The sequence below is a fragment of the Fusarium coffeatum genome, assembly GCF_003316985.1.
Source record: "Fusarium coffeatum strain FIESC_28 chromosome Unknown BRIP53273_contig_25, whole genome shotgun sequence".
Taxonomy (NCBI): Eukaryota; Fungi; Ascomycota; class Sordariomycetes; order Hypocreales; family Nectriaceae; genus Fusarium; species Fusarium coffeatum.
This window is the reverse complement of record NW_022157822.1, coordinates 20,664-44,702: the sequence shown is the minus strand read 5'-3', so window position 1 is coordinate 44,702 and position 24,039 is coordinate 20,664. Positions and strand designations below refer to the sequence as shown.

Sequence of the window (24,039 nt, the reverse complement as noted above, 5' to 3'; positions counted from 1 at the left end):
GCAGTAGTTAGTTAATACCTACCTCCTCAACCTTACCTTAGTAGTATCTACTTAGTAGATAGGTGTAAACATGTCGCAATACAGTTAAGCTTTTCTTATTAACACAAATAGGGTCACAAGCAAGCATACAGACATCACAGTTGGAGACAACAGGTTATAAATCAAGACAAATATCATTGCTATGGATCCAGTCGAGCAGTTCGCCCTGCTACTCCGGATATACATGAAACGCCAATGATCCTAGACGCCTGCTTATCATTCCCTCCCAATCCAAGTTTTCCGGTGCCCTCAACCCCCTTATATGCACATCTCATTACCCTAGGGCCAACACGCCAACAGAACAGACCTCACTAATCTAGACGAAGAGGACTGTGTACAATGATCCTCAAAAACAGAGGGGAATAAAGAAGAGACTGAAGAGAGAGAAAAAGAACAAATAAACGGATACAAAATTCCTGGCGTCGGGCCCGACGAGATGTAACTTGAACAGTGGGAAGTGAATATGAAGAGAAGAAAATGAAAAGGCTTATTGACAAACATGTCCAAGGGATTGAAAAATGTGAGAAGACACCTGGCTGAGCATTGTCGTAGAGGCATTCAATCGTGCATCGACGTTGTTACCAGAAAAGGCTTTTGGGTATGTGACGCTCTGTTGTTGGCTCACGCAAGGTCGTCGCGAGATGCCCGCATCATCATGAAAAGCTTGCGTGAATCAATCGAAATTCAGAATGGCGCGATCGTTTTTTTTTTGACATTATTCGTAGATAAAACACTGAGCAAAAGGCAATGAAGGATCTTAGTAGGCATCCTCGTCAGTCCACTCGCTGCCAGAGATGATGCGGTTTCCGTCCTGGTCAATCATAACAGGTCCATTGTAAGACCCTTGCGGAGGTATTCCGCGTATGCGTTTAGATTGACTGCTTGCCGGACGGGTTTGCTCTGGGGAGAATCTCTTGGTTCGAGCAGCTTTTAGCCTAGCATAGTAGGCATCAGAGACATCGACTTCAGGTTCGCTGGTGTCATCGTAGGTTTCCCAATTCTCAGACCCTGAGATATTGGTGGAGGCCATAGATTCACCAGAGATCTGTCGGGGAGGGGGAGGAGCCATTGGACGGTAACCTTGTGAGCGGATAGTAGCATAGGGATCGTGGAAGCTTTCCTCGCTAAAGCTTGGGTGGCTGCTGTAGTGAGAGGTGTTGCTCGGGTAGCTGTACTGAGAATTATCAGAGTTGGATCGAGCCGTTCGTGGACGGTCGTCGTAAACGTCCTCTGGCTCGACTTGGCGAACAATGCTAGTAGCAAGGCCGACTGATTTGTAGGGGTTCATGGGAGCTTCAAACTCAGCCTGAGCCATCAAATCGCGCATCTTGGGTGGAGGCGCTCTCATCATGGACTGGCCTGGTCGGTAGACATCAGCACAGGACTCGGCCCGAGGGCGTTCGGGAGAGTTGTTTCCGTGCTTCATGTTGGACAAAGGAACTCGCGCTGGGATTCGCGACGGGCTTCTTGCGGGGCTGAGAGGAATACTGGATGTGGAGGCATGTGTCTGGTGTCCGGGGCGCATGGGAGGCGCGGCAGTGGTAGGAGTTCTGGTCATGGATCGAGGAGGGACAGACTTGGTATTGATTCGGCTGGGTACTGCCTTGGGTGGTTTGGCAGTTGAGGGCGGAGGGCCAGCAGGGGTTTTGGAGCGCGGTGGTAGTCCGCTCGTCTTGGAATTATCAGCAGCCTCGATCTCGTCCAGGAACCTCTCGCCGAAAACAAGAAACGATCGTCCATACTCGTCTTCCCACTTGGAAAGTATCTTGCGCAGCTCAGCGGTGATCTTGGGCAGTTCCTTGGCAATGCGCTTTCGCATCTTCTCCTCGCGGAGCAGCTTGCCAGGGTCTCGCTTCTCACCCTTCTGGCCACGACCCATGAGTCTCGAGGCATCTTGACTGGATGCAGCGAGATCATCGCGCTCCTTCACAAGAGTCTTGTATCTGTCGATCAAAGCAAGAGTGGGGGCTCGCTGTTCCTTGAGAGTTTCAAGGCGGGCAACCTCACGTTCATGAGCCTCCAGAAGAGCATCACTGTAGACATCGGAAAAGGCAGGTGTGAACTCAAGCATCTCATCCTCGCTGAAGTAGAGCGCATCCCAGAGTTCTTGAAGCTTGATGCGAGTGTCCTCGACGAAAAGGTGAAGGTTTTGGCGCTTGAGTTCGTTTAGACGAGCAAGCTCATCCTCAAACTCGTTGATCTGTCGAACACCACAACCCCGGTTCGCGTTAAGGAATGGCTTGGTTTCACTCTCATCAACACCGAGCTTGATCCAGAGAGCTTCAACAGCAGCCCTGAGCTGGTTGAGCTTCTTCTCTCGGTTCTTCTTCTCGTCGGAGAGTCTGTCACGCTTGGCACGGAGACGGTTGATGTCTTCCTCATGTAGACCAAGCTGCTCGGGAGCATCGCGGTAGTATTTTACAATGGCACCATCTTGTTGCGCTTGGGGAATGCCAAGCTCTGCCCAGAGTCCAATCGTCTGGTCGGCAAGGGCTTGAACTGTAGCAATACGACGAGAATACTCCTCATAAACTCGTGTGAACTCGCTGTCAAGCTTGTCGACATAGGTGGCAGAAAGGTCGAAGTTGGCAGGGATGGATTGATTTGGGCCTGTAGGGGGTAATGGGATCTGGACAAAGGTGGGTTCGAGATGCGAAGAGTAGGACTCGAGTGCCACTACGAGTTCTGTATTATGGTCAGCATATGGAACAATGGTTTGTCATGATAGACGCACTCTTGACTTGTTCGAATCGCTCCTTGTGGATGCGACTGATTTGTGTGTGCTTCTCCCTTAGTTGTTGAAGGCATCGCATTAAAGGATATGTGATGGTGAGCTCGTCGTCCTCTTGAGAGCGGCGGCGATTTGTGTCGTCGAGCGAGGCTTCCATTTGATGGATGATGGTAATGATCTTCTTTGCTTCTTCAATCATTTCCTTCTTTTCTGAGTTGACGAGTCGCACTTGGCTGTTGAGGGCCTCGGATAGTGCTGAGAAGAGCTGCGCAAGTCAGTAACCCGTCGACACTTGTGTCGCAAACTGATGTAAACATACCTCAGACTCTCGAGCTTCACGCTCATGATCAGGAACACCGATCTCATCGAAGAGACCGTGGAGCTGGCCAATACTGTTGTTGACCTGCTGCGCAAGGTAGCTAGTGTCGACCATCTTGTCCAGGCCGTGAGCGCCGTCGCTGAAGGAGGGGAAGACAGTCGGGTAACAATGCTATGTACAAGCAATTGAAGGAGCAAGGACGCTAGCTTGGAGACGAATGCGCAAAAACGTATGTAGGGTGGGTGTACTTGGAAAATAGTGTGGGCGTGAATCGTGGACTCGGTAAAATGCAATCGGGGCCTTTAGTACGGAGTACAGTAAGGTTGTTTACTTTCTCTCCCAGGCGGTCATCGAGCAGTGAAGTCGTCGAGGCGTAAATAGCATCATATGCGCAATGCGAAGCTGTAATTGGTAAATGCCATGCAACGCAAAAGCAAACTCGCGATGGGATCTTTTGGAGTTGAAGAAAAAAAAAAGAACGAAAGACCTGACGTGGGAGCGGCTGAGACAAGATGAGAATGAACGTAAATGATGGGCCTCAATTATGGAAGTATTCTTTCACGAAAGAGCATCGGGTGCAGTAAACGATGGGAAAGAGAGTTGCTACAGCAACTTCCCCCCAGGGTTTAATTGGCGGGCGTATTTGGAGTGGCCCAGTGTTTCAGCACGGTTACCCCGCTGTAGGTCGCTTTTGGCAGGGATATCCCAGGGCTGTGAGGCCACTGAAAGCTTGGTCGAAGCGCTATTGATCAGCTGCTGTAACTACGATCCAGTTATTAAAGCTGATGATTGGCCTGTAGTGGGCATCCTCTTTCAACATCCCAGGATCGCCTCCCTTCCTAGGACAGCATTTGGCCCGTCCACAATGCGTGAACTGGGAAAAAGAATGGAAATCTTGTGGTGTAGTTCGTTTCCGCCTTTTCACTTTTCGCCCTGTTATCGAATGATTAGATTCTTACGCGTAAGTGAATATCCATTTCTAGGTATATCTCGGTTAAGTATAGTACCTACTATATATATCAAAATAGCCCAGACAATCCTCCGTGATCGATCAACAAATTCCTTGTTTTTCTACCCCGTCGTATCTCCATCGCAAATCTAACCTGATTATCCATAGTTTGCAGGTTAAAGTACAAGCATGAACCCGCATCTGTGGTCCGAAGGCGCAAGCAAGCAAGTGTGTTTGGCGTCTTCGCTCCAACTCCTTGCATACAATAGGCAGATTTTAGTCACTTAGACTGGGTTTGGATCGTCAGATTCGTTGACTTGCATGTGCGCAAGGCTATGATAAGCGAATCACAACTCCGCAAACGGCATCAAAACAAACCAGTCATCTCTGTATCACAAGAAGGGAGGAAGAGGCTAACTTAAAAAGATGTTGAGCCGCAAGCAGAAATTTGTTTTCCTCCCCACTTAGACGGATAGAAAAAAGTATGTGCACATAGATACCCGGTATCCATCACTCTTAGAAGCGGCATTATTGTAAACAATTGTTATGTGAATCCAGTTTTCATTGGCGAAAAACCCAGGCCAGCGGCTGAGCTGCAGAAGCTGTAACTTGCTTTGTTCCCACGCTTATCTCGATCTCTATAGTCTCTCTCACCAGACTCACCACTTCACAGGGATGTAAACAAGGCAACAAAACAACGGTCCCCTGGGATTGCCATAGCTACCCCTCGTCTCGTCTCATCCGTCCTTCATCGCCGAGGTTCTATCCTTGAACACTACCTACCGCTACCGATTTCCGAGAACCAAGTAACTGTATCCGTAGTCAAGGCCCAAGCTCCAAGACCTTCTCTATCAATCTAGTTATTCTGGGCATCGTCATATTTCTCCTCTTCTTGTTTGCACATGCTAAATTAGATCATGCTCCCCGCGTGGTTCATCGGTGATCAATGCTACTTGTCGCAATTTAACTCTCCGTGCCGTTGAGCTATCCATAATTAAAGACGTCTCGAATATCAATTTCTTTCTATAATTACGTCCGCCTTCACCATCCGATCAAATCTCGCCTATGTTGTATCACAGACTTTGTCGATACTCAAGCACTTCTGATACAGACGCCGGATCCTGCAATGCAGCAGCTATTCGTAATCGCGTCAGAGCAACAGTCATGCCCCTGTTGAAGGCTGCAGCGCTCCCAATGAAATGTCGTGTTTTCTATAGACGCCGACAACATGAAAATCGTCATCATGCTCATTGGGTACATATCAAAGCCAAAGATGCATATGCATACAGTCTCGTATAGGTTGCGACCCCAGCCTTCCTTATCCAAAGTCCAGCCTCCTCAAAGTTTGAAATGATAATCTCTCCTAAAACGAGATAATGCCGAAGCCTCGATAAACCACTAGCACTCGAGCGGGCTTGTCGAGATCAACGTTGCTAGCTGCTAAGAGTACCGTGCTTCGAGTTTCCTCGGAGTGGCCGTTTTCACTACCGTGCGCCCTACTAGTTCGAAATTGTTGCAAGGGGAGGCCCATGGGAATGACATTCGCGCTGTTGACGAGCCATTGATCTCCGTGATAGCGGTCTGTCCTTGTGGTTGTGATCATTGCAACCCGGTAGTCCGAATTGCCTTATGAAACCTCAGTCTTATCCATCAAGGCTCAAAAAGTCCCATATTAAGTACTTCGGAGAGATTTCCCGAGACAGCGAGTTTCATAAATGTCTGAAAACTTTGTTTTGGGTATCTTCCGATCACATTGCACTCCAGGAAGGCATGCCGTTACCTTCGATGCCAGCTTTTAGGCCATTGTCGCTCATCTCCATGATACCATACATATCCCAGGATAGATAGTTTTGGAGATCATTTAGATCAACAGCTTGGTGGTCCATATGGGAAGTTGTAGCTCCAGGGGGTGTCCGTTGAGACACAGGTTGCTCATGCTGTAGTTTGGATCGTGCAGGTGTCTCCTCATGTTGACTACTTGACGGGTGTCCAGAGGCAGATCCGGCTCCTATTTTGGTTGAAGTCGGACTTGTACTTCCAACCTTGCTCCAAGCATCCTGATCAATCGGCTTGATATCGGCGCTCTCACCCTGAGCAAGGCGTGCTAGACCAAGCGCTCCCAGGGCCTCATCAGGACTACCAATGATTGGACTTCCGGAAAGAATTGGCGATCTATTTAGACTATCAGCAACTGAGTCACCTTGAAAATCAATTGAAGCATACCTCTCCTCATCACCTTGCTTAGGACGATCGCTCATATGCTCGTCCTGCGCGAAGGTCTTGCGAATCTTAGCTAACCATCGCTCCGTCGTAGTCGCCTTTATCATTGTCAGTAAGAACTGCCACAATTTTTCCCTACAGTGATCCACGTACTAGGGAGTCGGCCAGCGGGAATAGGGCAGCCATTGTCCGTAGAATTTTGCTATTACTCTCCACAGCATTGATAGCGTCCACAACAATAGTCTCAGCATCTGGCCTACTAAGATCAAGCAGTCTTGCGATGTAGTACAGCATCACTCGGCTGCTATCATATGCGAAGCATGGTAGCAAGCTATCAGCCAAGTATCTTGCACCATGTTGCACAGCCTCGGCCAAGATAGTAGCAATTTGTTTTGCGTGGTAAAAGCAGTCAACTTGCAAAGACTGCAGGAACTCTTCTTGGTTGGGTGGGAAGTAGAAGGGCTTGATTAGCTTGAAAAGGTCGGGCATGGAAATTCTGTAAAGATCAAGAAGGTTGTGGTGATAAGTGCAGTGAAGTAGGACAAGTGAGCCGAGCTGGTCAGATTCAAGGCGGGCGTAGATGGTATCGGTAGAGTATGAGATGAACTCAGGGAGATGTCGGCCCCATGCTCGCAGGTCAGCATCCAGGGCGGCAAAGTCGGATTCAGGAAGCCATGGAGGTGGACTCGTATTCAAATGCTTGACATATCTGTCTTCCCGTTAGTTATGTGGGTGTTTTTAGAAGGGGGCTTACGTTTGCTACTGACCTGACTACTCGCTTCCAAAGAGTGACAATTCGAATATAGTAGGCCATGATACCCATATTAGCAGCGGGTCTCCGTGGGACAATAGCTGGAGGTAGGAATTGAAGGACATGTCCTACACCAAGAGTCTCGGTCACACATGGGATTCGGAGTCTGAAATTACGCTCATTGCACGGCAACTGGATCTTGATATCGGCTTCACGGAGGAGCGTCAACTGGTCCACACCACTGCCCGTCCACGCATCCAGAATATAGCAAGCCCACATGAGTCTTCGACGACTCTCCTTCTCGACTGCCGGTGGAGAGGACTCATTTGCTTCTGCACAGAGGATATCCGGAGAGAACTCGACGTTGAGTTGCAATGCATGTGCCATTCTTACAGCTAGGCCACTCAACATGAGAGCTTGAGTGTACTCGCCTAATCTGAAGTGGAAATCATAAAGCAATATGCATGTCTAGAAAAAAACTGTCAGCTATTTATTTACTTGAGCACTGAGTTAGCTTACCATGAGTCTTTGAACTGAGATCTTTCCAAAATTGGTGAGAACCAGCAATTCGGCCTTTTGCGCCCAGCTATTTCCCGCAGCCCTTATCAAACCTGCCTTGGCATCTTGATCCTCTACATTGACGGATAGAGCATAGAATCTATATCATCAGCTTCGGATTCTCACTCATCGATGGTGAGACAACTTACTTGGCACCTTGGGCGCAGATGATGTGTAGCAATGCTCTTTCGTCTTCTGACTCAAAGCCCTTATCTAGATGTCGAGTAAAGGACGGTCTATGAACAAAAGCGAAGCATCGGAGAGGGTGAATGTTTGCAAAGTAGTGATCTACCACAGTACGAATATTGTTTGAAGATGGGAGGTCTGAAGACACAAGCCTACGAACATGGTTAGTGATGGCTCGGGTTTTTCGGTTTAGACATGGAACTCACCATGAATGAATGGACAATTCAGTATCATCGGCGAAATCTATGGGCGGGTCTATAGCACTGGTGTCTCGGGTGCTCGACCGATGGGATGCTGCGATATCAGTTTCCTGTGACTGGATGAGACTGGGTGACATGAAGCTATCTCCAGTGACCGAAGATGCGTCCAAAGAAGACTCTAATTCTTCCTCATTTGAACCTGAAGTCGGAGCCTTGCTGAGATTTCGCGCCCAGCGAGGAGCCGAGCCTCCGTCGTATTGGCATTCTAAATTACGGGCGCAGCATCGCGAACATCTCGGGCGGTCGCCATCGCATTTTGTTTTTGAGACACGACAACTCGTACATGATCGGTAAGTTCGGATCTTTCTCAGAGACACAGGCACTGATCCACGCCGACTGCCAGATTTTGAGCCGTCGTCATCAACACACTCGAGTTGAAGACGTTCGCAATTGCGACAGCCGTTGGGTCGGCCATCGCATTTGACCTATGTATGTGAGTAACTTGACTAAATAAAACAAAATACGTCACTTACCTTTCTTGCCCGACAAACTCGACAGCCCATGATAATGTTGCGGTTGATGTTGACGCTGGAAAGACTTTCACTATCGGCAAGACTACGAGAGGCCTTTTGTCCACGATTGGAGTGAAGATCTTCCATGATTACGATTACTACACCTTATTTTACGCAAGATACAGGTGCTGTAGACAGGCTAGGTATGGATTCATATGCCCTGGTTCACTGCGAACGAGCTGACGATGGCGTGCGAGGGTCTTCTGCAATGGCTGGCAAGTTGTAGCGTCCATAGCGGCAGGTTCAGTGGATTCGCGCCACATCAAGTCTTCGGGGAGATTAATTTAGGCAACTGGACAGAGTCTAGACCGCCGTCAAGCCACCCTCCATCAAGCGCTATGTGGGTTAAAAACCCTTGTAACCGCTGTCAGCCATATCACGACATTGCTGTTGAAATGACGATAATTGAGAACATCCCACGCCCATGCACGGGGACTTCGGATGTCGGAAACTCTTGGCTACCTAAACAGGGCAGCTACTGTACCGTTGTAGCATAATGCCTTGAAACGTCCAGACTCTGGATGATCCTAAACCCCCACTCAGTTTACTTCCCGAAAACTATCTGCAGCTTCTTGTCATACTTGAGATCCTATACGTTACCAAGATAGAGCTTTATTAGCTCGGTGATTAAGCTGTCTCAAACATTAAGCCCAAGTCGTAGCTCCTCATTCTCGCTCCATGACGACCATCCCCCAAATCACAGTCAAACTACCTAGGTTCTAGTACTACATAGAAATTGACCTATGGCAAATATCACTTGAGAGAACAGCATCATCTCACCACTTGGAATTGTGTAGAGGCGGCAAAAACAAAGGTTTATATTTACTTGGGCTGCGGTTATATTGCCTGGTACGGGTGGGAATACAGGATGTCAATCACGTTGCGATACCTGATAGGACTTCACTTCTATACAGTTTAACAAGAGGACCCAAATACATCATCTACTGGCTCCATAGTTGATCCTACATTGCATGCCCTGACCCCAGAATTAGAGGTTGGTAAGGAATACTACGTGGGGAGAATCCGTTATTATACAGGGTAAGTGGCTCGCATTAAGATAGAGCTTGTAACATCCATGATAACCAATACTATCTTCACGCTTTGAGAACTGTTGCTGATAGATATATCCAATGGTGTTATTTAAATCATTTCTGCAGTCCTTCCCAAAGCTTTGTGTTATCTACTTCCCTCTCTGTACTCAATACCACCTGTAGATCTGTTGACTGTTTGAACACCGAGATGTTTACAGCCATTCCTCTCTCATTCCCGTACAGATTAAATAAAAGGAATATGTTTGTGAAGTCACTAAGCATATAGCGGGCATATCTCAACTGTCTTCTTTGTTTCGAGTCCGATGACTCTTATCTCTATCTTCCCCTTATGACTCAATGCGGTCCAATTGCAACCCCTCCATCCTCCCCCACCAACGACTCTCGATGATAACTTTCCACCGCCAAAAATTACCCCACTACCGGCTTCAATCACCAAACAAAGCTAAGAACATTCCCGATATCGACGAAATCGCACACGTAGACATCGAACCGAACCGAACATCGACGATACACCGATTGCTACCATGTCCGACCCCGTCGCTGAGGTCACCGAGGGCACTGTCAAGCTCGTGCTTGACGACGTGACGGGCGAGCAGGTCACGCGCAATGAGCTGAAGAAGCGTACCCAGAAGCGAGCCAAGAAGGCCGCTGCCCAGGCCTCGCGAGAGGAAAAGGCAAAGAACCAGGAGGCGAACCCTAAGCCTGCTGCGCCTAAGCCCAAGGCTCAGGAGCCTACCCAGCTCGACCCCGATGCCATGTTCAAGCAGGGCTTCCTCGCCGACGTTTACAAGGAGCGACCTGTAAAGCCTGTCGTTACCCGATTCCCCCCTGAGCCCAACGGCTACCTTCACTTGGGTCACGCCAAGGCTATTGCCATTGACTTTGGCTTTGCCCGTTACCACGGTGGCAAGACTGTAAGCTTTGTTGCGCCAACTGGAATTTGATGATCATGCTAATATGTGATAGATCCTTCGGTACGACCTTTTTATCGAGCGCTAAGTCCACGGCTAATGAATTCAAAGATTTGACGACACGAACCCCGACGAAGAGGAGGAAATCTACTTCGAATGGATCCTGAAGATCATTAGGTGGCTTGGTACGAACCTCGACGCCTGCTGTATCAACCCGACCTTAGCTAATCTTGATCACCTGCAGGATTCGAGCCCAGCGCCATCACACACTCCAGTGACAACTTCCAGAAGCTCTTCGATCTCGCCAAGGAACTCATCAAGAAGGAGAAGGCATATGTCTGCCACTGTAACGAGGCCGAGATCAAACTTCAGCGTGGTGGAAAGGAAGGAAAGGAGGGACCCCGCTACCGATGCGAGCACGCCGAGCAGGATGTCGAGACAAATCTTAAGAAGTTCCAGGATATGCACGATGGAAAATATGCGCCCCAGACTGCTTTCCTTCGCATGAAGCAGGACATCACAAACGGCAACCCTCAGATGTGGGATCTCGCGGCTTACCGGATACCCAAGAACCAGAAGGTCCACCACCGAGCTCCCGAGTGGAAGATTTTCCCTACTTACGACTTCACACACTGTCTTTGCGATAGTTTCGAGGGTATCACACACAGTTTGTGTACTACCGAGTTCATTCTGTCTCGTGAAAGCTACGAGTGGCTGAACAAGAGCCTTGAGGTCTACGAGCCAATGCAGCGAGAGTTCGGTGAGCATAGATATGAATTTGTGTGAATGCGGGCTTCTAACAACTATCAGGTCGACTGAATGTCAGTGGAACTATCATGAGCAAGCGAGCTCTGAAGAAGCTTGTCGAAGGTGGATACGTTCGAGCTTGGGATGACCCTCGTCTGTACACGCTGATTGCCATTAAGCGTCGTGGTATCCCCCCTGGCGCTCTTTTGGCTTTCATCAACGAGCTTGGTGTCACTACGGCCAAGACAATTATCCAGATTGCGCGATTCGAGCAGACTGTCCGCCGCTACCTTGAGAACACCGTGCCACGACTCATGCTTGTCCTGGACCCCGTTCCTGTTACTATTGAGGACCACGAGGGAACCGAGGAGCTCGAGGTTCCTTACTCTCCCAAGGACCCCAAGTTCGGTACTCATAAGGTCCGATTTACCAAGACTGTCTATATCGACCGATCCGATTTCCGAGAGGAGGACATCAAGGGTTACTTCCGACTTGCCCCTGGCAAGACTGTTGGTCTTCTTAACGCTCCCCACCCCATCAAAGCCACCTCATTCGAGAAGGACGAGTCAGGCAAGGTCACTAGCATCAAGGCCGTTTTCGACAAGGAGAGCAAGCCAAAGACCTACATCCAGTGGGTGCCTGAAGGCTCCATCAAGTTGGAGGCCCGTGTACACAGCCCCTTGTTCAAGTCTGACGACCCTACCGCTGTTGAGGGTGGTTTCTTGAACGACATCAACCCCAACAGTGAAGTTGTCTATCCCGAGGCTCTTGTTGAAGAGGGCTTCAAGGAGGTTCGCCAGCGCGCTCCCTGGCCTGTTACGGCTGGCGAGACCAACGAGGCTAGCGGCCCCGAGAGTGTTCGATTCCAGGCTATGCGTGTTGCCTACTTCGTAAGTATATGCTACCCAATTCTTTTGGTATTGAAACTAATCATCATATAGGCTATGGACTCGGATAGCACAGATGACAAGATCGTGCTTAACCGCATTGTATCCCTGAAGGAGGATCGCGAAAAGAACTAAGCAAAAGTGTATAAATTAAGATAGGACGAAAAGAAGTAAAAAAGAAAAAGAAATAATAATGAATTGGTCTGATAACTCTTGATGTTGCCAGTCACTACATGGTAGCCAACGCCCCTATTGCCACGTATCGAGCTTTATACTGTCTGGGCAGACGTATCGCATCAGGATGCTTCAAGAGCCCCGAGCCCGTCAGGGGTAACTAGAATCGATCGGCCTGCTCATTGATTAAGGAAGTTCTTATAGATTTGATTTGTAATGCTGATCTGGTTCGCGATTATGGGTATGGCCAGTTCCAAGAGAGCCATGTCGCCCAAGACACATTGAACGTTCAAGTTTGTATCTAAATGGACATCATGTAACACTCTGAATCCATTCTGGAGGTTTCCGACTATGTCTACATGAACAACCAGAACACGTATATTAAGATCGCTATTTGCCGCATTAAGTCGCTTGAGGATTCCTTCTGGGTCACTTTCTTACCTAGTGATCGCCGACCCTCAAGGAGTGGACAAATTGTGGGAGAGGTCGAGCTTCTCTGTCGGACTAAAGAACGTCGATTGAAGAGCTGACGAGGCTCTCTAGTAACCTGTACGACAGTCTGCAAGTGTTGCTCGATAGCGAGGTTCTGTGGATTTCTCTCGTCTCTGACAAGAGGTAAAGACTCTTTGATACTGCTTAGATGGGTTAAAGCGTCAGAGATCATTAATGAGTTGAACAGTGGCCCAGGAAGCCTCGACCAAGTGATGTATTTCGGTTTTGACCACCGACAATTGGGCCAATAATGCCACAGCTGTCTTACGTGGGTTCATATACATGCTCGCGAAACCTGGGAGTCACTTCTGAAGCACGTATAGCGAGAATACGATAATGCTGCCAAACAGCTTCTTGAGAACTTCAATGCCTTCACTGTCCCGTCCCGAATCATGAACGCCATCTCGGCAGATTCTGGGCTGAAAGAAGCTGTGTTGATTATCGATGCTTTAGACGAATACATACTGCTTACTATCCAGGCGCAAATCTAGCTGCAACAAAATCTTCCTTTGGGTAGCGCTGATCTGTCAGCCTCTTGGAGCCCCAGGATTCCATAACTGATAGACCGAGGCAGACTCTAGCAGGTCTACACAGTATATACCAGCGAATGGTATATCACACCCTTGAGGCATGTTGGAAGACTACAAGCAAACACCGAAATCTATTTCCACTGTATGCCGACTCGTGACGCTGATGAGCTGCTATCTGTTTGGGAATCGTCGAAAGAAACTCCTTCTGGTAGAGACACATTGTAGAAGATTATCAATGGAGCAGGACCGTTCCTCAGGTATTCTAAGGAATGAGATAGTCTACTCGATACATCAATCAGCCAAAGACTAGCTTATTTCTGAAGCAATTGAGTAATCTGGTTTCAACAATTAACTCAAGACCTTCATCTTTTTGGTAGATACTTGAAGGCGTTGGCTGGGTCAAAGTATCTATTATCTCGATTCATTCCCAATCGAACAGGTGAAACCCTCTCGATCAGTTCCATTAACTCCAACTAGATACTGCGGTATCCATGGCTTCATAACATGCTTCTGCAGTTTGATTATCCAGATGACAAAACATGTATTTCATGTCAAGTCAATTGCTAACTTCTTACATGTTGTCCTGGCATGTACACAGCTAACTGTACGCGATTCACTCTATTGTTGATTGACAGCAAGATCACAATTTTGGACTTCAAGAAAATGACATTTTAAAACCACATGAAACAAATGTAGAGACGCATCGATTATTGAATACAGATGTAAAAACTCGATACAGGATGTGTCTTAGTAAAAATCGCATACAAATTTTGGGTGTAACAATGAACGGCTGGTTACAATTGAAGGATCGGCAATAGGAATCTGAATTACTTGCATAAGACTTGACCTGACCCTACGGAAATTGTATGATGGTTGGTGGCTGGTAACGTCCGGGAATGTCGTTTTCATTTCAGAAGAGTCAAGTTAAGTCAAGTTAGTGATGGGTATATATGCATGAAACGGTCAATAGTTTGCTGCGGCGTACGGGGTTATACGTTGTGTTATTGATTAATGAAAGCCAAAGCACTGTACAGTACAGCATATCTCCTTTTAGACAGACTACTGTATAATGCATCACATTTGATTCTATGGATATTACTGCTACTGCGGCTTGCAACCTGTCTCACACTGCAGCGGGCGGGTAGAGCCGCGCCCACCTCAGATCAACGCTCATGCTCATGCTCACGCTCACTTCATGGCTCATGCAAGGCTCAGGCTGAAGCTCATAGAGATCACTGTCTATCTAATCTAATTTTATTTCTTTTTCTCTGTTGATCCGTGCTCCCAACACAATCACAGTCTAGACTATCACTATCCCTTCCGCCCTGTTCATTCTGTTAGCCGAGCTGACATGTTGGTGAAATGTCAATGTCAATCACACAGCTCAGCTCAGCCCAGCCCAGCCCAATATATCCCTGTCATTGTCACCATCCCATCGCCCTCACAGGCTCTTAACTTCACTAACAAAGATCCCTGGTCCAGACAAGCCAAGCCTGGTAAGGCCTGTTCCTCGCAACTTCGGCTTCAAACATCCCCCCGGTGAACGGCCCGTCTCGCTCCTCGTCCATCTCCCTTTTACAGGCATCATCATCAAATCCGATTCCTCTTTTCTCCCCCTTCGCAACTTGTCATTTGATTACCCAGCCCCTCTCCCACTCACCCTTGAGCCTTGGCCTCCGAGCCTCGACCCTCAACTCTCATCCTCCTCCATGTGGAAGGCGGCAAAGTACCACTGACTTCTCTGTTCCCTGCTCGACTCGAGAGTCTCGAATACAACCCAAGAACGAAGTGAGGCGAGGCGTTCGTGAAAATCCTTCTCTGAGTATGGCTAGACGAAACCATTTGCCACCAATAACTTACTGTAAACTGACCAATCTCACCTCCAATCATTTGCATGTACATTACATTACTGTACAGTACAATATGCAGGACATACCTGCAGCACCCTCCTAAATACAAACAGAGATGTCATAATCTGCCGTATCGCACAAACGAGCCCTGTGCTGTAAGCTTGAGCTGCCATTATGACGGGTAACAGCATCTTGGACCAGGACTTCAACCATTGTGAATCCATCCCGTTCGATGCTACTGTACTTGCTTAAAACGTCCATTTCGTCCCTTATTCCTGACTGGCATGGTATGGTATGGTATGGCTGCCCTAGTGAATACATACACATGATCAATGTGTGCCCCGTTGCTTCGTCAAGCCCCTCCCTTTGCCTGCTTATCGCAGGTCTACCCTTCCTTGGGGTTTCTCTACATAGCGGATAGTCTTCACTTCACCTAATACTAGCACCACCGTTGCCATTCCATTGTTGGGATATAAAGTATAACATGGCCCTTGGGTTTTGTTATATAGAGGACCAAAAGGCTTCTCTGTGTTTCATCGACATACATATTCGTACATATGGAATAAAGAATAGTCATCCTGTCTGCATGCATGTACGCGTGCATGCATGAAGGCTTCCCGTACCGTACATTAGCTGGCAGGTGGGTAGACATCATGTCTCCATCCCCTACAACACCCCGCTGCGTGATGAGCGGGAAGGCTAATGTAGTGGGCAGTAAATCAACGGCGGTTACCCTCGTTTGCAGCTCCGCCATCCTGTACTTTTCAGGCACAATACCATCAATCAATGCCTTTTCATAAGCAATTTGGAATGCAAGTTCTGCTTGGGATGCTTTGATCTGGCTTGTTGGGGCTGAGACCTTTTCTCCAGGCCGTGCCACCTCTCCAACTCGCCATGATCATGATGCGATCCTGCAATATCTCGATGAGAACGGCCTGGGTAGCACAAACGTTTTTGGCTTGTTTCTTCACTGAGGCCCTTGTGGACTGCCACTACAGTAGCATATGCGGAGTACATGCTACCCGTCCAGCTCCAACCAGCATCATGCTGACAAGGAGCGACGTACTGTACCCGCCGATGAGCTATCGTGGCTTGGCTCCTCTCAAGATCTGTTTGGTTATGTCTAGGTGGGACTCTTGAGTGAGTTGGCAATCAAGTCGTGCCGTTATCATGGCTGCTCTTGTACAGACCACCCCTGTTCAAGTCCAAGGGCACCTACCACGAGAGGGTGTTCCTCTATAATCGGTACATCTCACACACGGAAAACTACAATTGGGTGAGAGAATAGCGGTGAAGGTTGCACTAGGCTCTATGAAGCTCTCTGTCGGGGCGCGAGAAACCGTGAGCACTTGATCGTTTTAGCAGCACAATTCTACTATCATCTTGATAAAACTCACAAGACATGTAGGCTCTATTGCTAGAAACTCAATTGATACATACGTTGTTGGAGAGCAGGCGTAGCATGAAATTTGATGCGCATGCAAGCACAAGTCAGATCTCCCAGCAGGGTCCGCTACAAGGCAGAGCACAGGAGCGCACTAGGCGCTGCCAGATCGCATCTGGGGATTTAAGAGCGCAGCGGCAGCATGTGGACAAAGCCCCGAGCTCCGGAGGCCGGGATTAACAGACACCCATGGCATGGCCTTGGGCGAAACATCCCAGGCCCTACCAAAGTACATAGCACAGGTATCATAGCCATTCTCGAAGGGACACCGTGCCGTGGTCACTGAAGGCCGTTTCTCAGAGAAAGTCGGCCATTGCATTCTTCAGTGTGGGTTTATATCCGGAGAGGAGTGGCTAGCAGCAATCGACAATTGCTCTTGCATAACGGTGCATTGCCGTCAAGGTACCATGCCTCTAACGAACTAGAAAGAGACAACAACAGATAAAAGAGAATTTAGTTATCTCAGGAACTCATCTGGTGACCCCGGAGGCTATCGAGGTTGCGTGCTTGTTGTTGGGGTTGCTGGTGGCGGCGGTGGTGGTGTGTTAGAGACGTGGTGAGCGTTCATTGGATTGAGATATAGGGACTGGCCCAGAGCAGAATTCCATCATGCCTCTTACCAAACGGCCAGCTGAAGAGGCCAGTTTTGGAGGCCATGAGAGAAGGAAGGTTACGACACGGATCGGCCTCGGTCGTACATTGAAGTACTGTACTTGCGGTCCAGCAATTGCTCCTCTTTGTCGTCAGTCTGAAGCTGGGAGGTGGCGTGGTGAGCTGCAAGTCAGTACAGGAAAAAGAGTGTATCTCGGCCGGAGGCTATAGTCAAACCGAAAACCGAAAATCGACAATTCTTTCTGGACACTGCCAGCCCCAGCGGGGCACTTTTGTCAGCACTCGCCGACTGCAACGACATTGTTCTTGGCTTCTGATTAAGGACGGACTTTTCCTACTGTGCCATCTGCATCTGACAGCGAGACGAACGGGTAGACTAATGCCAGCGTTCCCACCAAGAGCTGGCTAACGAGCACCGGTGTGCCAGGAAGTGGACGCCCTAAGGCTCTAGAAGGTAAACGTGGCGACTCAACGCACTCGTCAAGTCTTGGCAATTGGGCTCCCCCACGGTATCTAGGTGCAGTCCAGTCGATACTCGCTAAGCTGTAAAGGGTTGGTAGGAAGGCCTAGGGACGGCTGGTGTTTTCGAAACGCCCCAACGGGGACCCATGCTCGTCCTTCCCGATGATACTGCAACGGCTATTGGTCAGGTTTTAGACATGCATCTGCATACATAGCCGCTGTGCAGAACATGCGAGTGCTCAAGCCAGCATGTCCACCTTGCCATCCTTGTCCACCGGGAGCAAGGGCAGCTGCAGGGACTGAAGCTTCTGGGCGGGCAAGTTGAATCGACATGCAAAGCAAGCCAAGCCCTTCTTGGTTTTGTCGAAACATGGGTACAATGACTGCGGATAATGACGGAGAGCATCATTCATTATCATACCATGATACCGCTCATATCGAGGAAGCCGATGCCTAATACCTGTCAGAGGATAAAAGAGAAGTGCTATGTTTAATCATCGGAGAACTCAGCCAAAGATACTGTCCACCCATCGAATATTAAGCACCAATGTTTGTTGATCAAGCCTCGAACCAGCCGTTACCGCCTCATCACGTGCTGTGGTAAAAGACAAGACTGGTAAAGTATTGAAACATGGGTTCGTGATACCTTGATTGGTTCTTCAGTAGGAGATTCGAATCTTGAAATGTTCGACGAGTTGACTTCTCAATCCGTCCGAAGTCAACCCCGCTCTCTACTCTGACCGATATGCAACATGGCCTGATTCATCTGATAACTCACCAATGAAGTAGCTCACGTTCATAGACCGATTCATGAAGCAGAGGACTCCCCTCAAAGTCTAGAAATACAAACGTCGAGTTGTGCCGTGTAGTGGATGCTCATGAGCGGTTAAGAATAGAAACCCTGCAGTTGCAGTGCCATGGACAACCGTGGAAGAAGCGTGTTGGACATCGGCTGAGTGCCTCAGGGATCATGTCGCTAGTGCTTAGCCAGGCTGATCAACATATGATTTAGGCAAACACCTGGTTCGTCGTTCGAATACTTCCTGGATGGAGCTTATCTCCAGGGCCATCTTATTAGGCATGCGAGGCATGTTTGAGAACCGCCAATGAGGACTGTTGCTATTAGGTGCTTAAGTGTCCGGCTGGGTTGACTGGACACTATTCCCGAGTTGACGATATGAAATTGCAATGGTACGATAAGTCTCGGAAAAAGCAAGACTGCACTTGCAATGTTGTATTGGGAATTGGTTGTGACAAGACAGTTGCGTAGGCATATCTGACTCCTAAACCAAGCAATTGGAGGAGCGGCCAGGCAAACCTCAACCCGGTCATGCGGGGGTAATCGTTGTCTATCCATTGATTCAATGATCAATGGGCACAGAGTATAAGGTTGGACTAACTTATCAAATGCCATGTTGTTGCGGTTGATTGATGGCCTGTCTCAAATCGATAGACACCCCCATCTAACGCATGCTCTGGTTACGGGTTTGTGTCTTCAGGCGAGACACGACTGATGGCTTCTTCAGAATTCGGGTCATGCAGTGTGTGGCTAGACATGTGTCCTCCATTGAAACGTGCTGAACGACGTGGGGAAGCCAGTCGGGGGAAGCCAGCTGTCAAGGTATCCAGATACGTAAATACGGCCGCTCCATCTGGTCGAGTCGTGATGTTTGATAGTGATAATTGCCTTGGGCAGTGAAATTTATGATAACTCGCACGAATAGCGAAAATCCCACAAACCAGCGGACGGACCAGCCAATTACGTCGGTGAAAGCAAGCTCTTTGGCGTCCTTGTATTAAAAACGCTCTCGTTCGAGTATCCCTGCTAGCTCAAGCAACGGCTGAAAGCTAACGGCAAGGACTTGCAGCTAACTTGTCCGGGGGGTTAGCAGAAACTTGAGACCTAAACCAAGAGTGACTAAAATAGATGATCTAAGAGACGGTCTAGACTCGAATAACGTGACTGAACTATTTTGTCTCTTTTGCCGTCGAAGTCAAGTTTCTGTAGCCCAAGGGCTTGTATATGAACGGGGGGACGTCGCCAATGATTCCGAAACCATTTTATTGGAACAGTTGGCTTGGAAAGAAAAAAGATACCTCCACTAGTATTTCATCTTCTTTAATGAAAAGTGAGACCGAAACGGCTGGTGATGATGCTGACAGTGATGGGAGAGGCTAGAAACGGGAAGAGAGGGTTCCATTCATTTTGGGATAAGGATGGCGGAAGTATCGGTACTTGTTTCCCACATGCCTGTCACAGTGCGCCACCTGTCGCTTTCTGTTTCAATACGTACTCGATGCTGAACCCTCGGTTCCAGACTCGAGGAAAAAACGGGGCGAACACCATTCGGGTACAGACTTGCGAGATTTGGCAACTGTGATCGATGGAAGCAGGGCTCATGCTTCGGTATCGGAGGGAGGCCGAATTTGCTTCTTTCGTTTTTCGTCTCTCTTTCTTTTGCTTTTTATTCCCTGTCAAAGGTGGAACTTGGAGAGTCGGTCAACTGTCAGAAAAAGCAACTGCCAACTAGACCCAAATTCAGGCTCGGGCAAGAGACGGTACAGTACGGTTGTAACATGCAGCTATCCAAGCCTGACAGCGCAAGCGCAAGGGCGTCAGATTCAGACAGAATACATCAGCGTCCAACAAACTGTGCTGCGCCGAAACTGATCCTTGATGTGAAACCGTATCGATGGCGGCTCGAGGGCCGAGTCTGCGTATCATGTTCGAACCAATTCCTCGGGCAATCATCAATATGCATCTCATGGTACCTGCATCCGCTCTGAGCATCGTTCGTCCATCTCTGATTGAACTTGCTTCCCTTGAGCATGCCCAGGATAGCAGGTGTTTCATCTCGAGTTCTTCTTAATTGCCTGCCACTGGTTTGCTCCCAGCCTCGTCGACAAGGAATAACCCACTCTGTGATCTGCCTCGGGCCCCATCGCCGTCTCTAGGGCCCGTCTTCATCCGCTTGTGCCAGAGCATTTCCCAGCCCAGCCTCCTGCTTTCTTCGGCCGCAGGAACCGATGGATAATATCTCACCTTAGACTCAGCGGAAATCTCGCATGAGGCTGCAGCCAGTGTGCTGACTATCCGTAGGTACATTAGGGGCTTTCAAATGTGTAGTGCAACGGAACCGACATGCGCCTTTGTCTGTAGCAAGCTTCTAGAAACGCAATCGACGTTTCGAACCGTCTTTGTGCGTTGCGAAATCTATCGGTGGATTTCAATTCGTACAGCTCAGAAGGAAGAGTAGTATCCTTCTTCTTTTGCAGTGAGTCCTAACAAATCGCATCTCAATCGGGTGCAAAGGCCAGAGCCTCATTGGCCCATCAAGGACAAAAACTGTTTCTCTGTCAACGTCGCAATTGTTCTTGATGACCCACAGGTACGGTCTAGTCTATCATTCAAGGACCCCGTTGTCGAGGCGAGTATCACATGTACATTGACTCGGGAGGCTGGAGGCATCTCTTCTGGTGATGTTGATTTTCATTATACGCCTCTTAGCTGAAAAGACGGATACTTGTACCGCTGTGGAACTGATTAGGCAGGTGCTGAGTCACCAAGGAGGGAGTCAGAGGCACAGAGCCGAAAGTTAAGCTTCTGAGTTACCCCTTCAGGCAGCTAGTAGACAATTAAAAGCTCGCGATGCAAGACAAAAAAGTAAAGTGAACGGAGATTAGTTCGCCGAAAATCTCGGAAACAATGGAGTCGTGATGACCGGGTTGTATGTATGAAAGGTAAGTTATTAATTAAGGAAGGTATTGATTGCTGAATCACTGTAGCCGACAAGTGGGGAAGAAACTTTGACTGCAAGTGCAAGGTGATGATGATGATGGATGTTGACGATGAGTGGGGCAGGTATGAGGTGAGGTGGTGCTTGCCTCTTTGGTGAGAGAAACTTCGGGTCGAGTCTCATTCGTGCTTGCCATCCATGGCTGGTCTCCTCCTCGCAATCTCAAACACCATCCTAAAACGCAGATACTGAGAGTCAAGGCTCCCCATGTTCAGCCTCGTGGCTTTACTGTATGTGATTCATATGCTTTTCTATTGCATGCACCAAAGAATACCATGAATACATACATCCACTTATGCACATCTCCAGGGCCGGCTTTTTTTGTGTGTGCATCAGATATGCACCCCAGCCCAAAAGGGAGTGACAGCCTGGCTCCTCTGCCCTGTCCTGGTTGCACGAGCTTGTTGTGCATCTTGCATAAGATCCCGATAAACGGTGCGATGCAGGTATGCCTCTCTACATTGCCATTTGACAATGGCAGATAGATTTGCCTGGTGGGCAGCATATGATCTACACTACAGACTCGCCAAGGCTTGCATATCTTCAAGCCATCCTTCTGGCCGACCTCAGCAAGGAATTCTGTTACCAGATATTCTTTTTTTCCTCTCTTTCTACCATCGTGATCCCAGATGACGTGGAGATATGGGCAAGGCTGCTGCGACATGCCCGAGCATCATGAAGAACAAGCCAGAGGTCGTTTGAGCTCTTTTCTCTGATCGCGACTCTCACTCGCCAGTAAACGAAACCCTAGTCAGCGCGGTCCCGACCCAGCCTCAACTGTTCACAATAAGCCCCCCTCATGAAGCCTCGGCAGGCCAAGAACTTTGCGTTATGGGTCTCGAGAGACTTTTGGGCAGCTCTTTCTCTTTTGAGTTTGCGAATCGAATTAATGTCCGCCGCAAGACCCTTGCGCAATGATGTCTTGGGTTTCAAGTAGCCCCTGCCATCTGAGATAATAGCTTGATACTGATAAAATAGCAAAGTCGAATTCATTCATGGTCGAGCCGGAGAGTGAGTTCGCCTGCCAGGTTTCAAAGTCATGCGCAAAACACAGTTGACGTGAGAGGCGGCCAATCAATATAGCATAGGAGATGCAAGGAAGATGAGCCAACAAGAAAGCAAACCCCGATGTTCCCTGGACGTCTGTCTGTGACCTCTACTGTGTAGAAAGTCACATGTCTTGGGCTGGGATAATCGGGTGGCTGTCCCGGCTCCCGACTTTTGAATGATGAGTGGACGTCAGGATCAGGACTATCAAAACTTTGAATCAAGCTGAAGCAGCCGGTTCATTGTCTATTGTCTAGGACTGGACTCAACAAAAGGCGGGAAATTTTGGGTCGGGGTCTAGGAGGAGCTTGTTTTTTCTTGTGTCTGGGCGTTGATGATCCTCGCATGGCTTACGGGAAGGCTACGGCTACCTTACCGCACTTGACCGCCGGGTCCTTTTCAAGGGAGAGGTGACAACAGCAGAGACAAACTGACATGATCTTTCAAGTGAGACATGATACTTGACGAGTGGCTCACCAGGACAGCCACAGCGTAATTTACAGACCCGAGGACGAGCGGCCACGGGTTGGTCATGGTCGAAAATAGAATCACAGGAATAAAAGATGCTCTTGGAAATTCCCAGGCCATCACATTGGCACTGTGTTGGGCTCCAGGCCCTTGGTGTTTTCATGTTTCCATCACTGGTGGGCCATGAAGCCCAGCCACGACGAAGTTGATGTTAGAGCCAAGTCTAAAAGAGACGAGCAACACGGTAACTCCACCCAGCGCCAGTACGGATACTGAACAGCACCAACGAATCAAGCAGGTCATTGTCAGCGCCAGCGGCGGATGGTGGTTGTTCATACATCCCGGTCCAAGAGGGGAAATCCGGCGTGTTCGGAGAGCGGCGACCCATGCTGCCAGGCCGGGTCAGGCATTGTGGACCAGGACTCCAGGAGCCATGAACGAGCGAGCAAGCTTGAGCCAACTCCGCACGAGCAGGCGTGGGCTTAACTCCATGCCTATGTACGGAGTACAATATGATTCTATTTTGCCCAGATTCAATGACCAGGATCGTGATGCGGTCATAGCCATGGGTAAAAAGAAAAGGTATAGGTATTTCGCTCAGTCTTGTTTGCGCTTCGCCGGGAGAGGTCATTGGAGATTGACCGCGATGGGCCAATTATCTTCTCTTGGAAGTTGGACCCCAAGTCGTTCACTGGACCTCCGAAACTCAAATTTGTAACAGTGACGAACCTCTCTTTAGAACGAACCTCTTCTAGCTATCACGGTTCCTGCGCAAGCGAATCCCGTAGTCAGAAGTTAGTGAGCCTAGGCTGCATGAGATCCCCCATTGTTGAGCGAGTTCCTCGGCACTATCTAGAGATGGTAGGTAACTCGCTCTCCTTGCTGGTTGCCTTTGGTTTCTCAACTTTTCGCAATACGAGTTGTCGGTAGTTGCACAGAATTGATGGTGCACAAGTTGTTCCGGCACTTGAGGCGACAGAGGTAACCCAAAGTAACGGTCCCGTAATAGTTTGGCGCGCCGTTGAGAACTGTGAATTGGAG

At 48.8% G+C, this 24,039-nt stretch overlaps 3 protein-coding genes across 3 annotated transcripts; 1 reads left to right on the top strand and 2 right to left on the bottom strand.

Annotated features, from left to right (window-relative positions):
* Positions 1 to 796: 796 nt before the first annotated feature.
* FIESC28_00881 (uncharacterized protein) lies at positions 797 to 3,203 on the bottom strand (the record flags this gene model as incomplete). Its single annotated transcript, XM_031155032.1, has 3 exons — positions 797 to 2,724; positions 2,774 to 3,035; positions 3,090 to 3,203. The coding sequence occupies 3 exons, from the start codon at positions 3,201 to 3,203 to the stop codon at positions 797 to 799; spliced, it is 2,304 nt and encodes a 767-aa protein (XP_031020916.1).
* A 2,583-nt stretch (positions 3,204 to 5,786) lies between these two features.
* Positions 5,787 to 8,612, bottom strand: FIESC28_00880 (uncharacterized protein; the record flags this gene model as incomplete). Its single annotated transcript, XM_031155031.1, has 8 exons — positions 5,787 to 6,210; positions 6,262 to 6,356; positions 6,412 to 6,967; positions 7,026 to 7,477; positions 7,529 to 7,667; positions 7,717 to 7,905; positions 7,960 to 8,438; positions 8,487 to 8,612. 8 exons carry the CDS (start codon positions 8,610 to 8,612, stop codon positions 5,787 to 5,789), a joined length of 2,460 nt encoding a protein of 819 aa, XP_031020915.1.
* Positions 8,613 to 10,101: 1,489 nt separating this feature from the next.
* Positions 10,102 to 12,257, top strand: FIESC28_00879 (uncharacterized protein; the record flags this gene model as incomplete). Its single annotated transcript, XM_031155030.1, has 6 exons — positions 10,102 to 10,491; positions 10,544 to 10,551; positions 10,600 to 10,673; positions 10,733 to 11,248; positions 11,299 to 12,125; positions 12,177 to 12,257. 6 exons carry the CDS (start codon positions 10,102 to 10,104, stop codon positions 12,255 to 12,257), a joined length of 1,896 nt encoding a protein of 631 aa, XP_031020914.1.
* Positions 12,258 to 24,039: the final 11,782 nt, after the last annotated feature.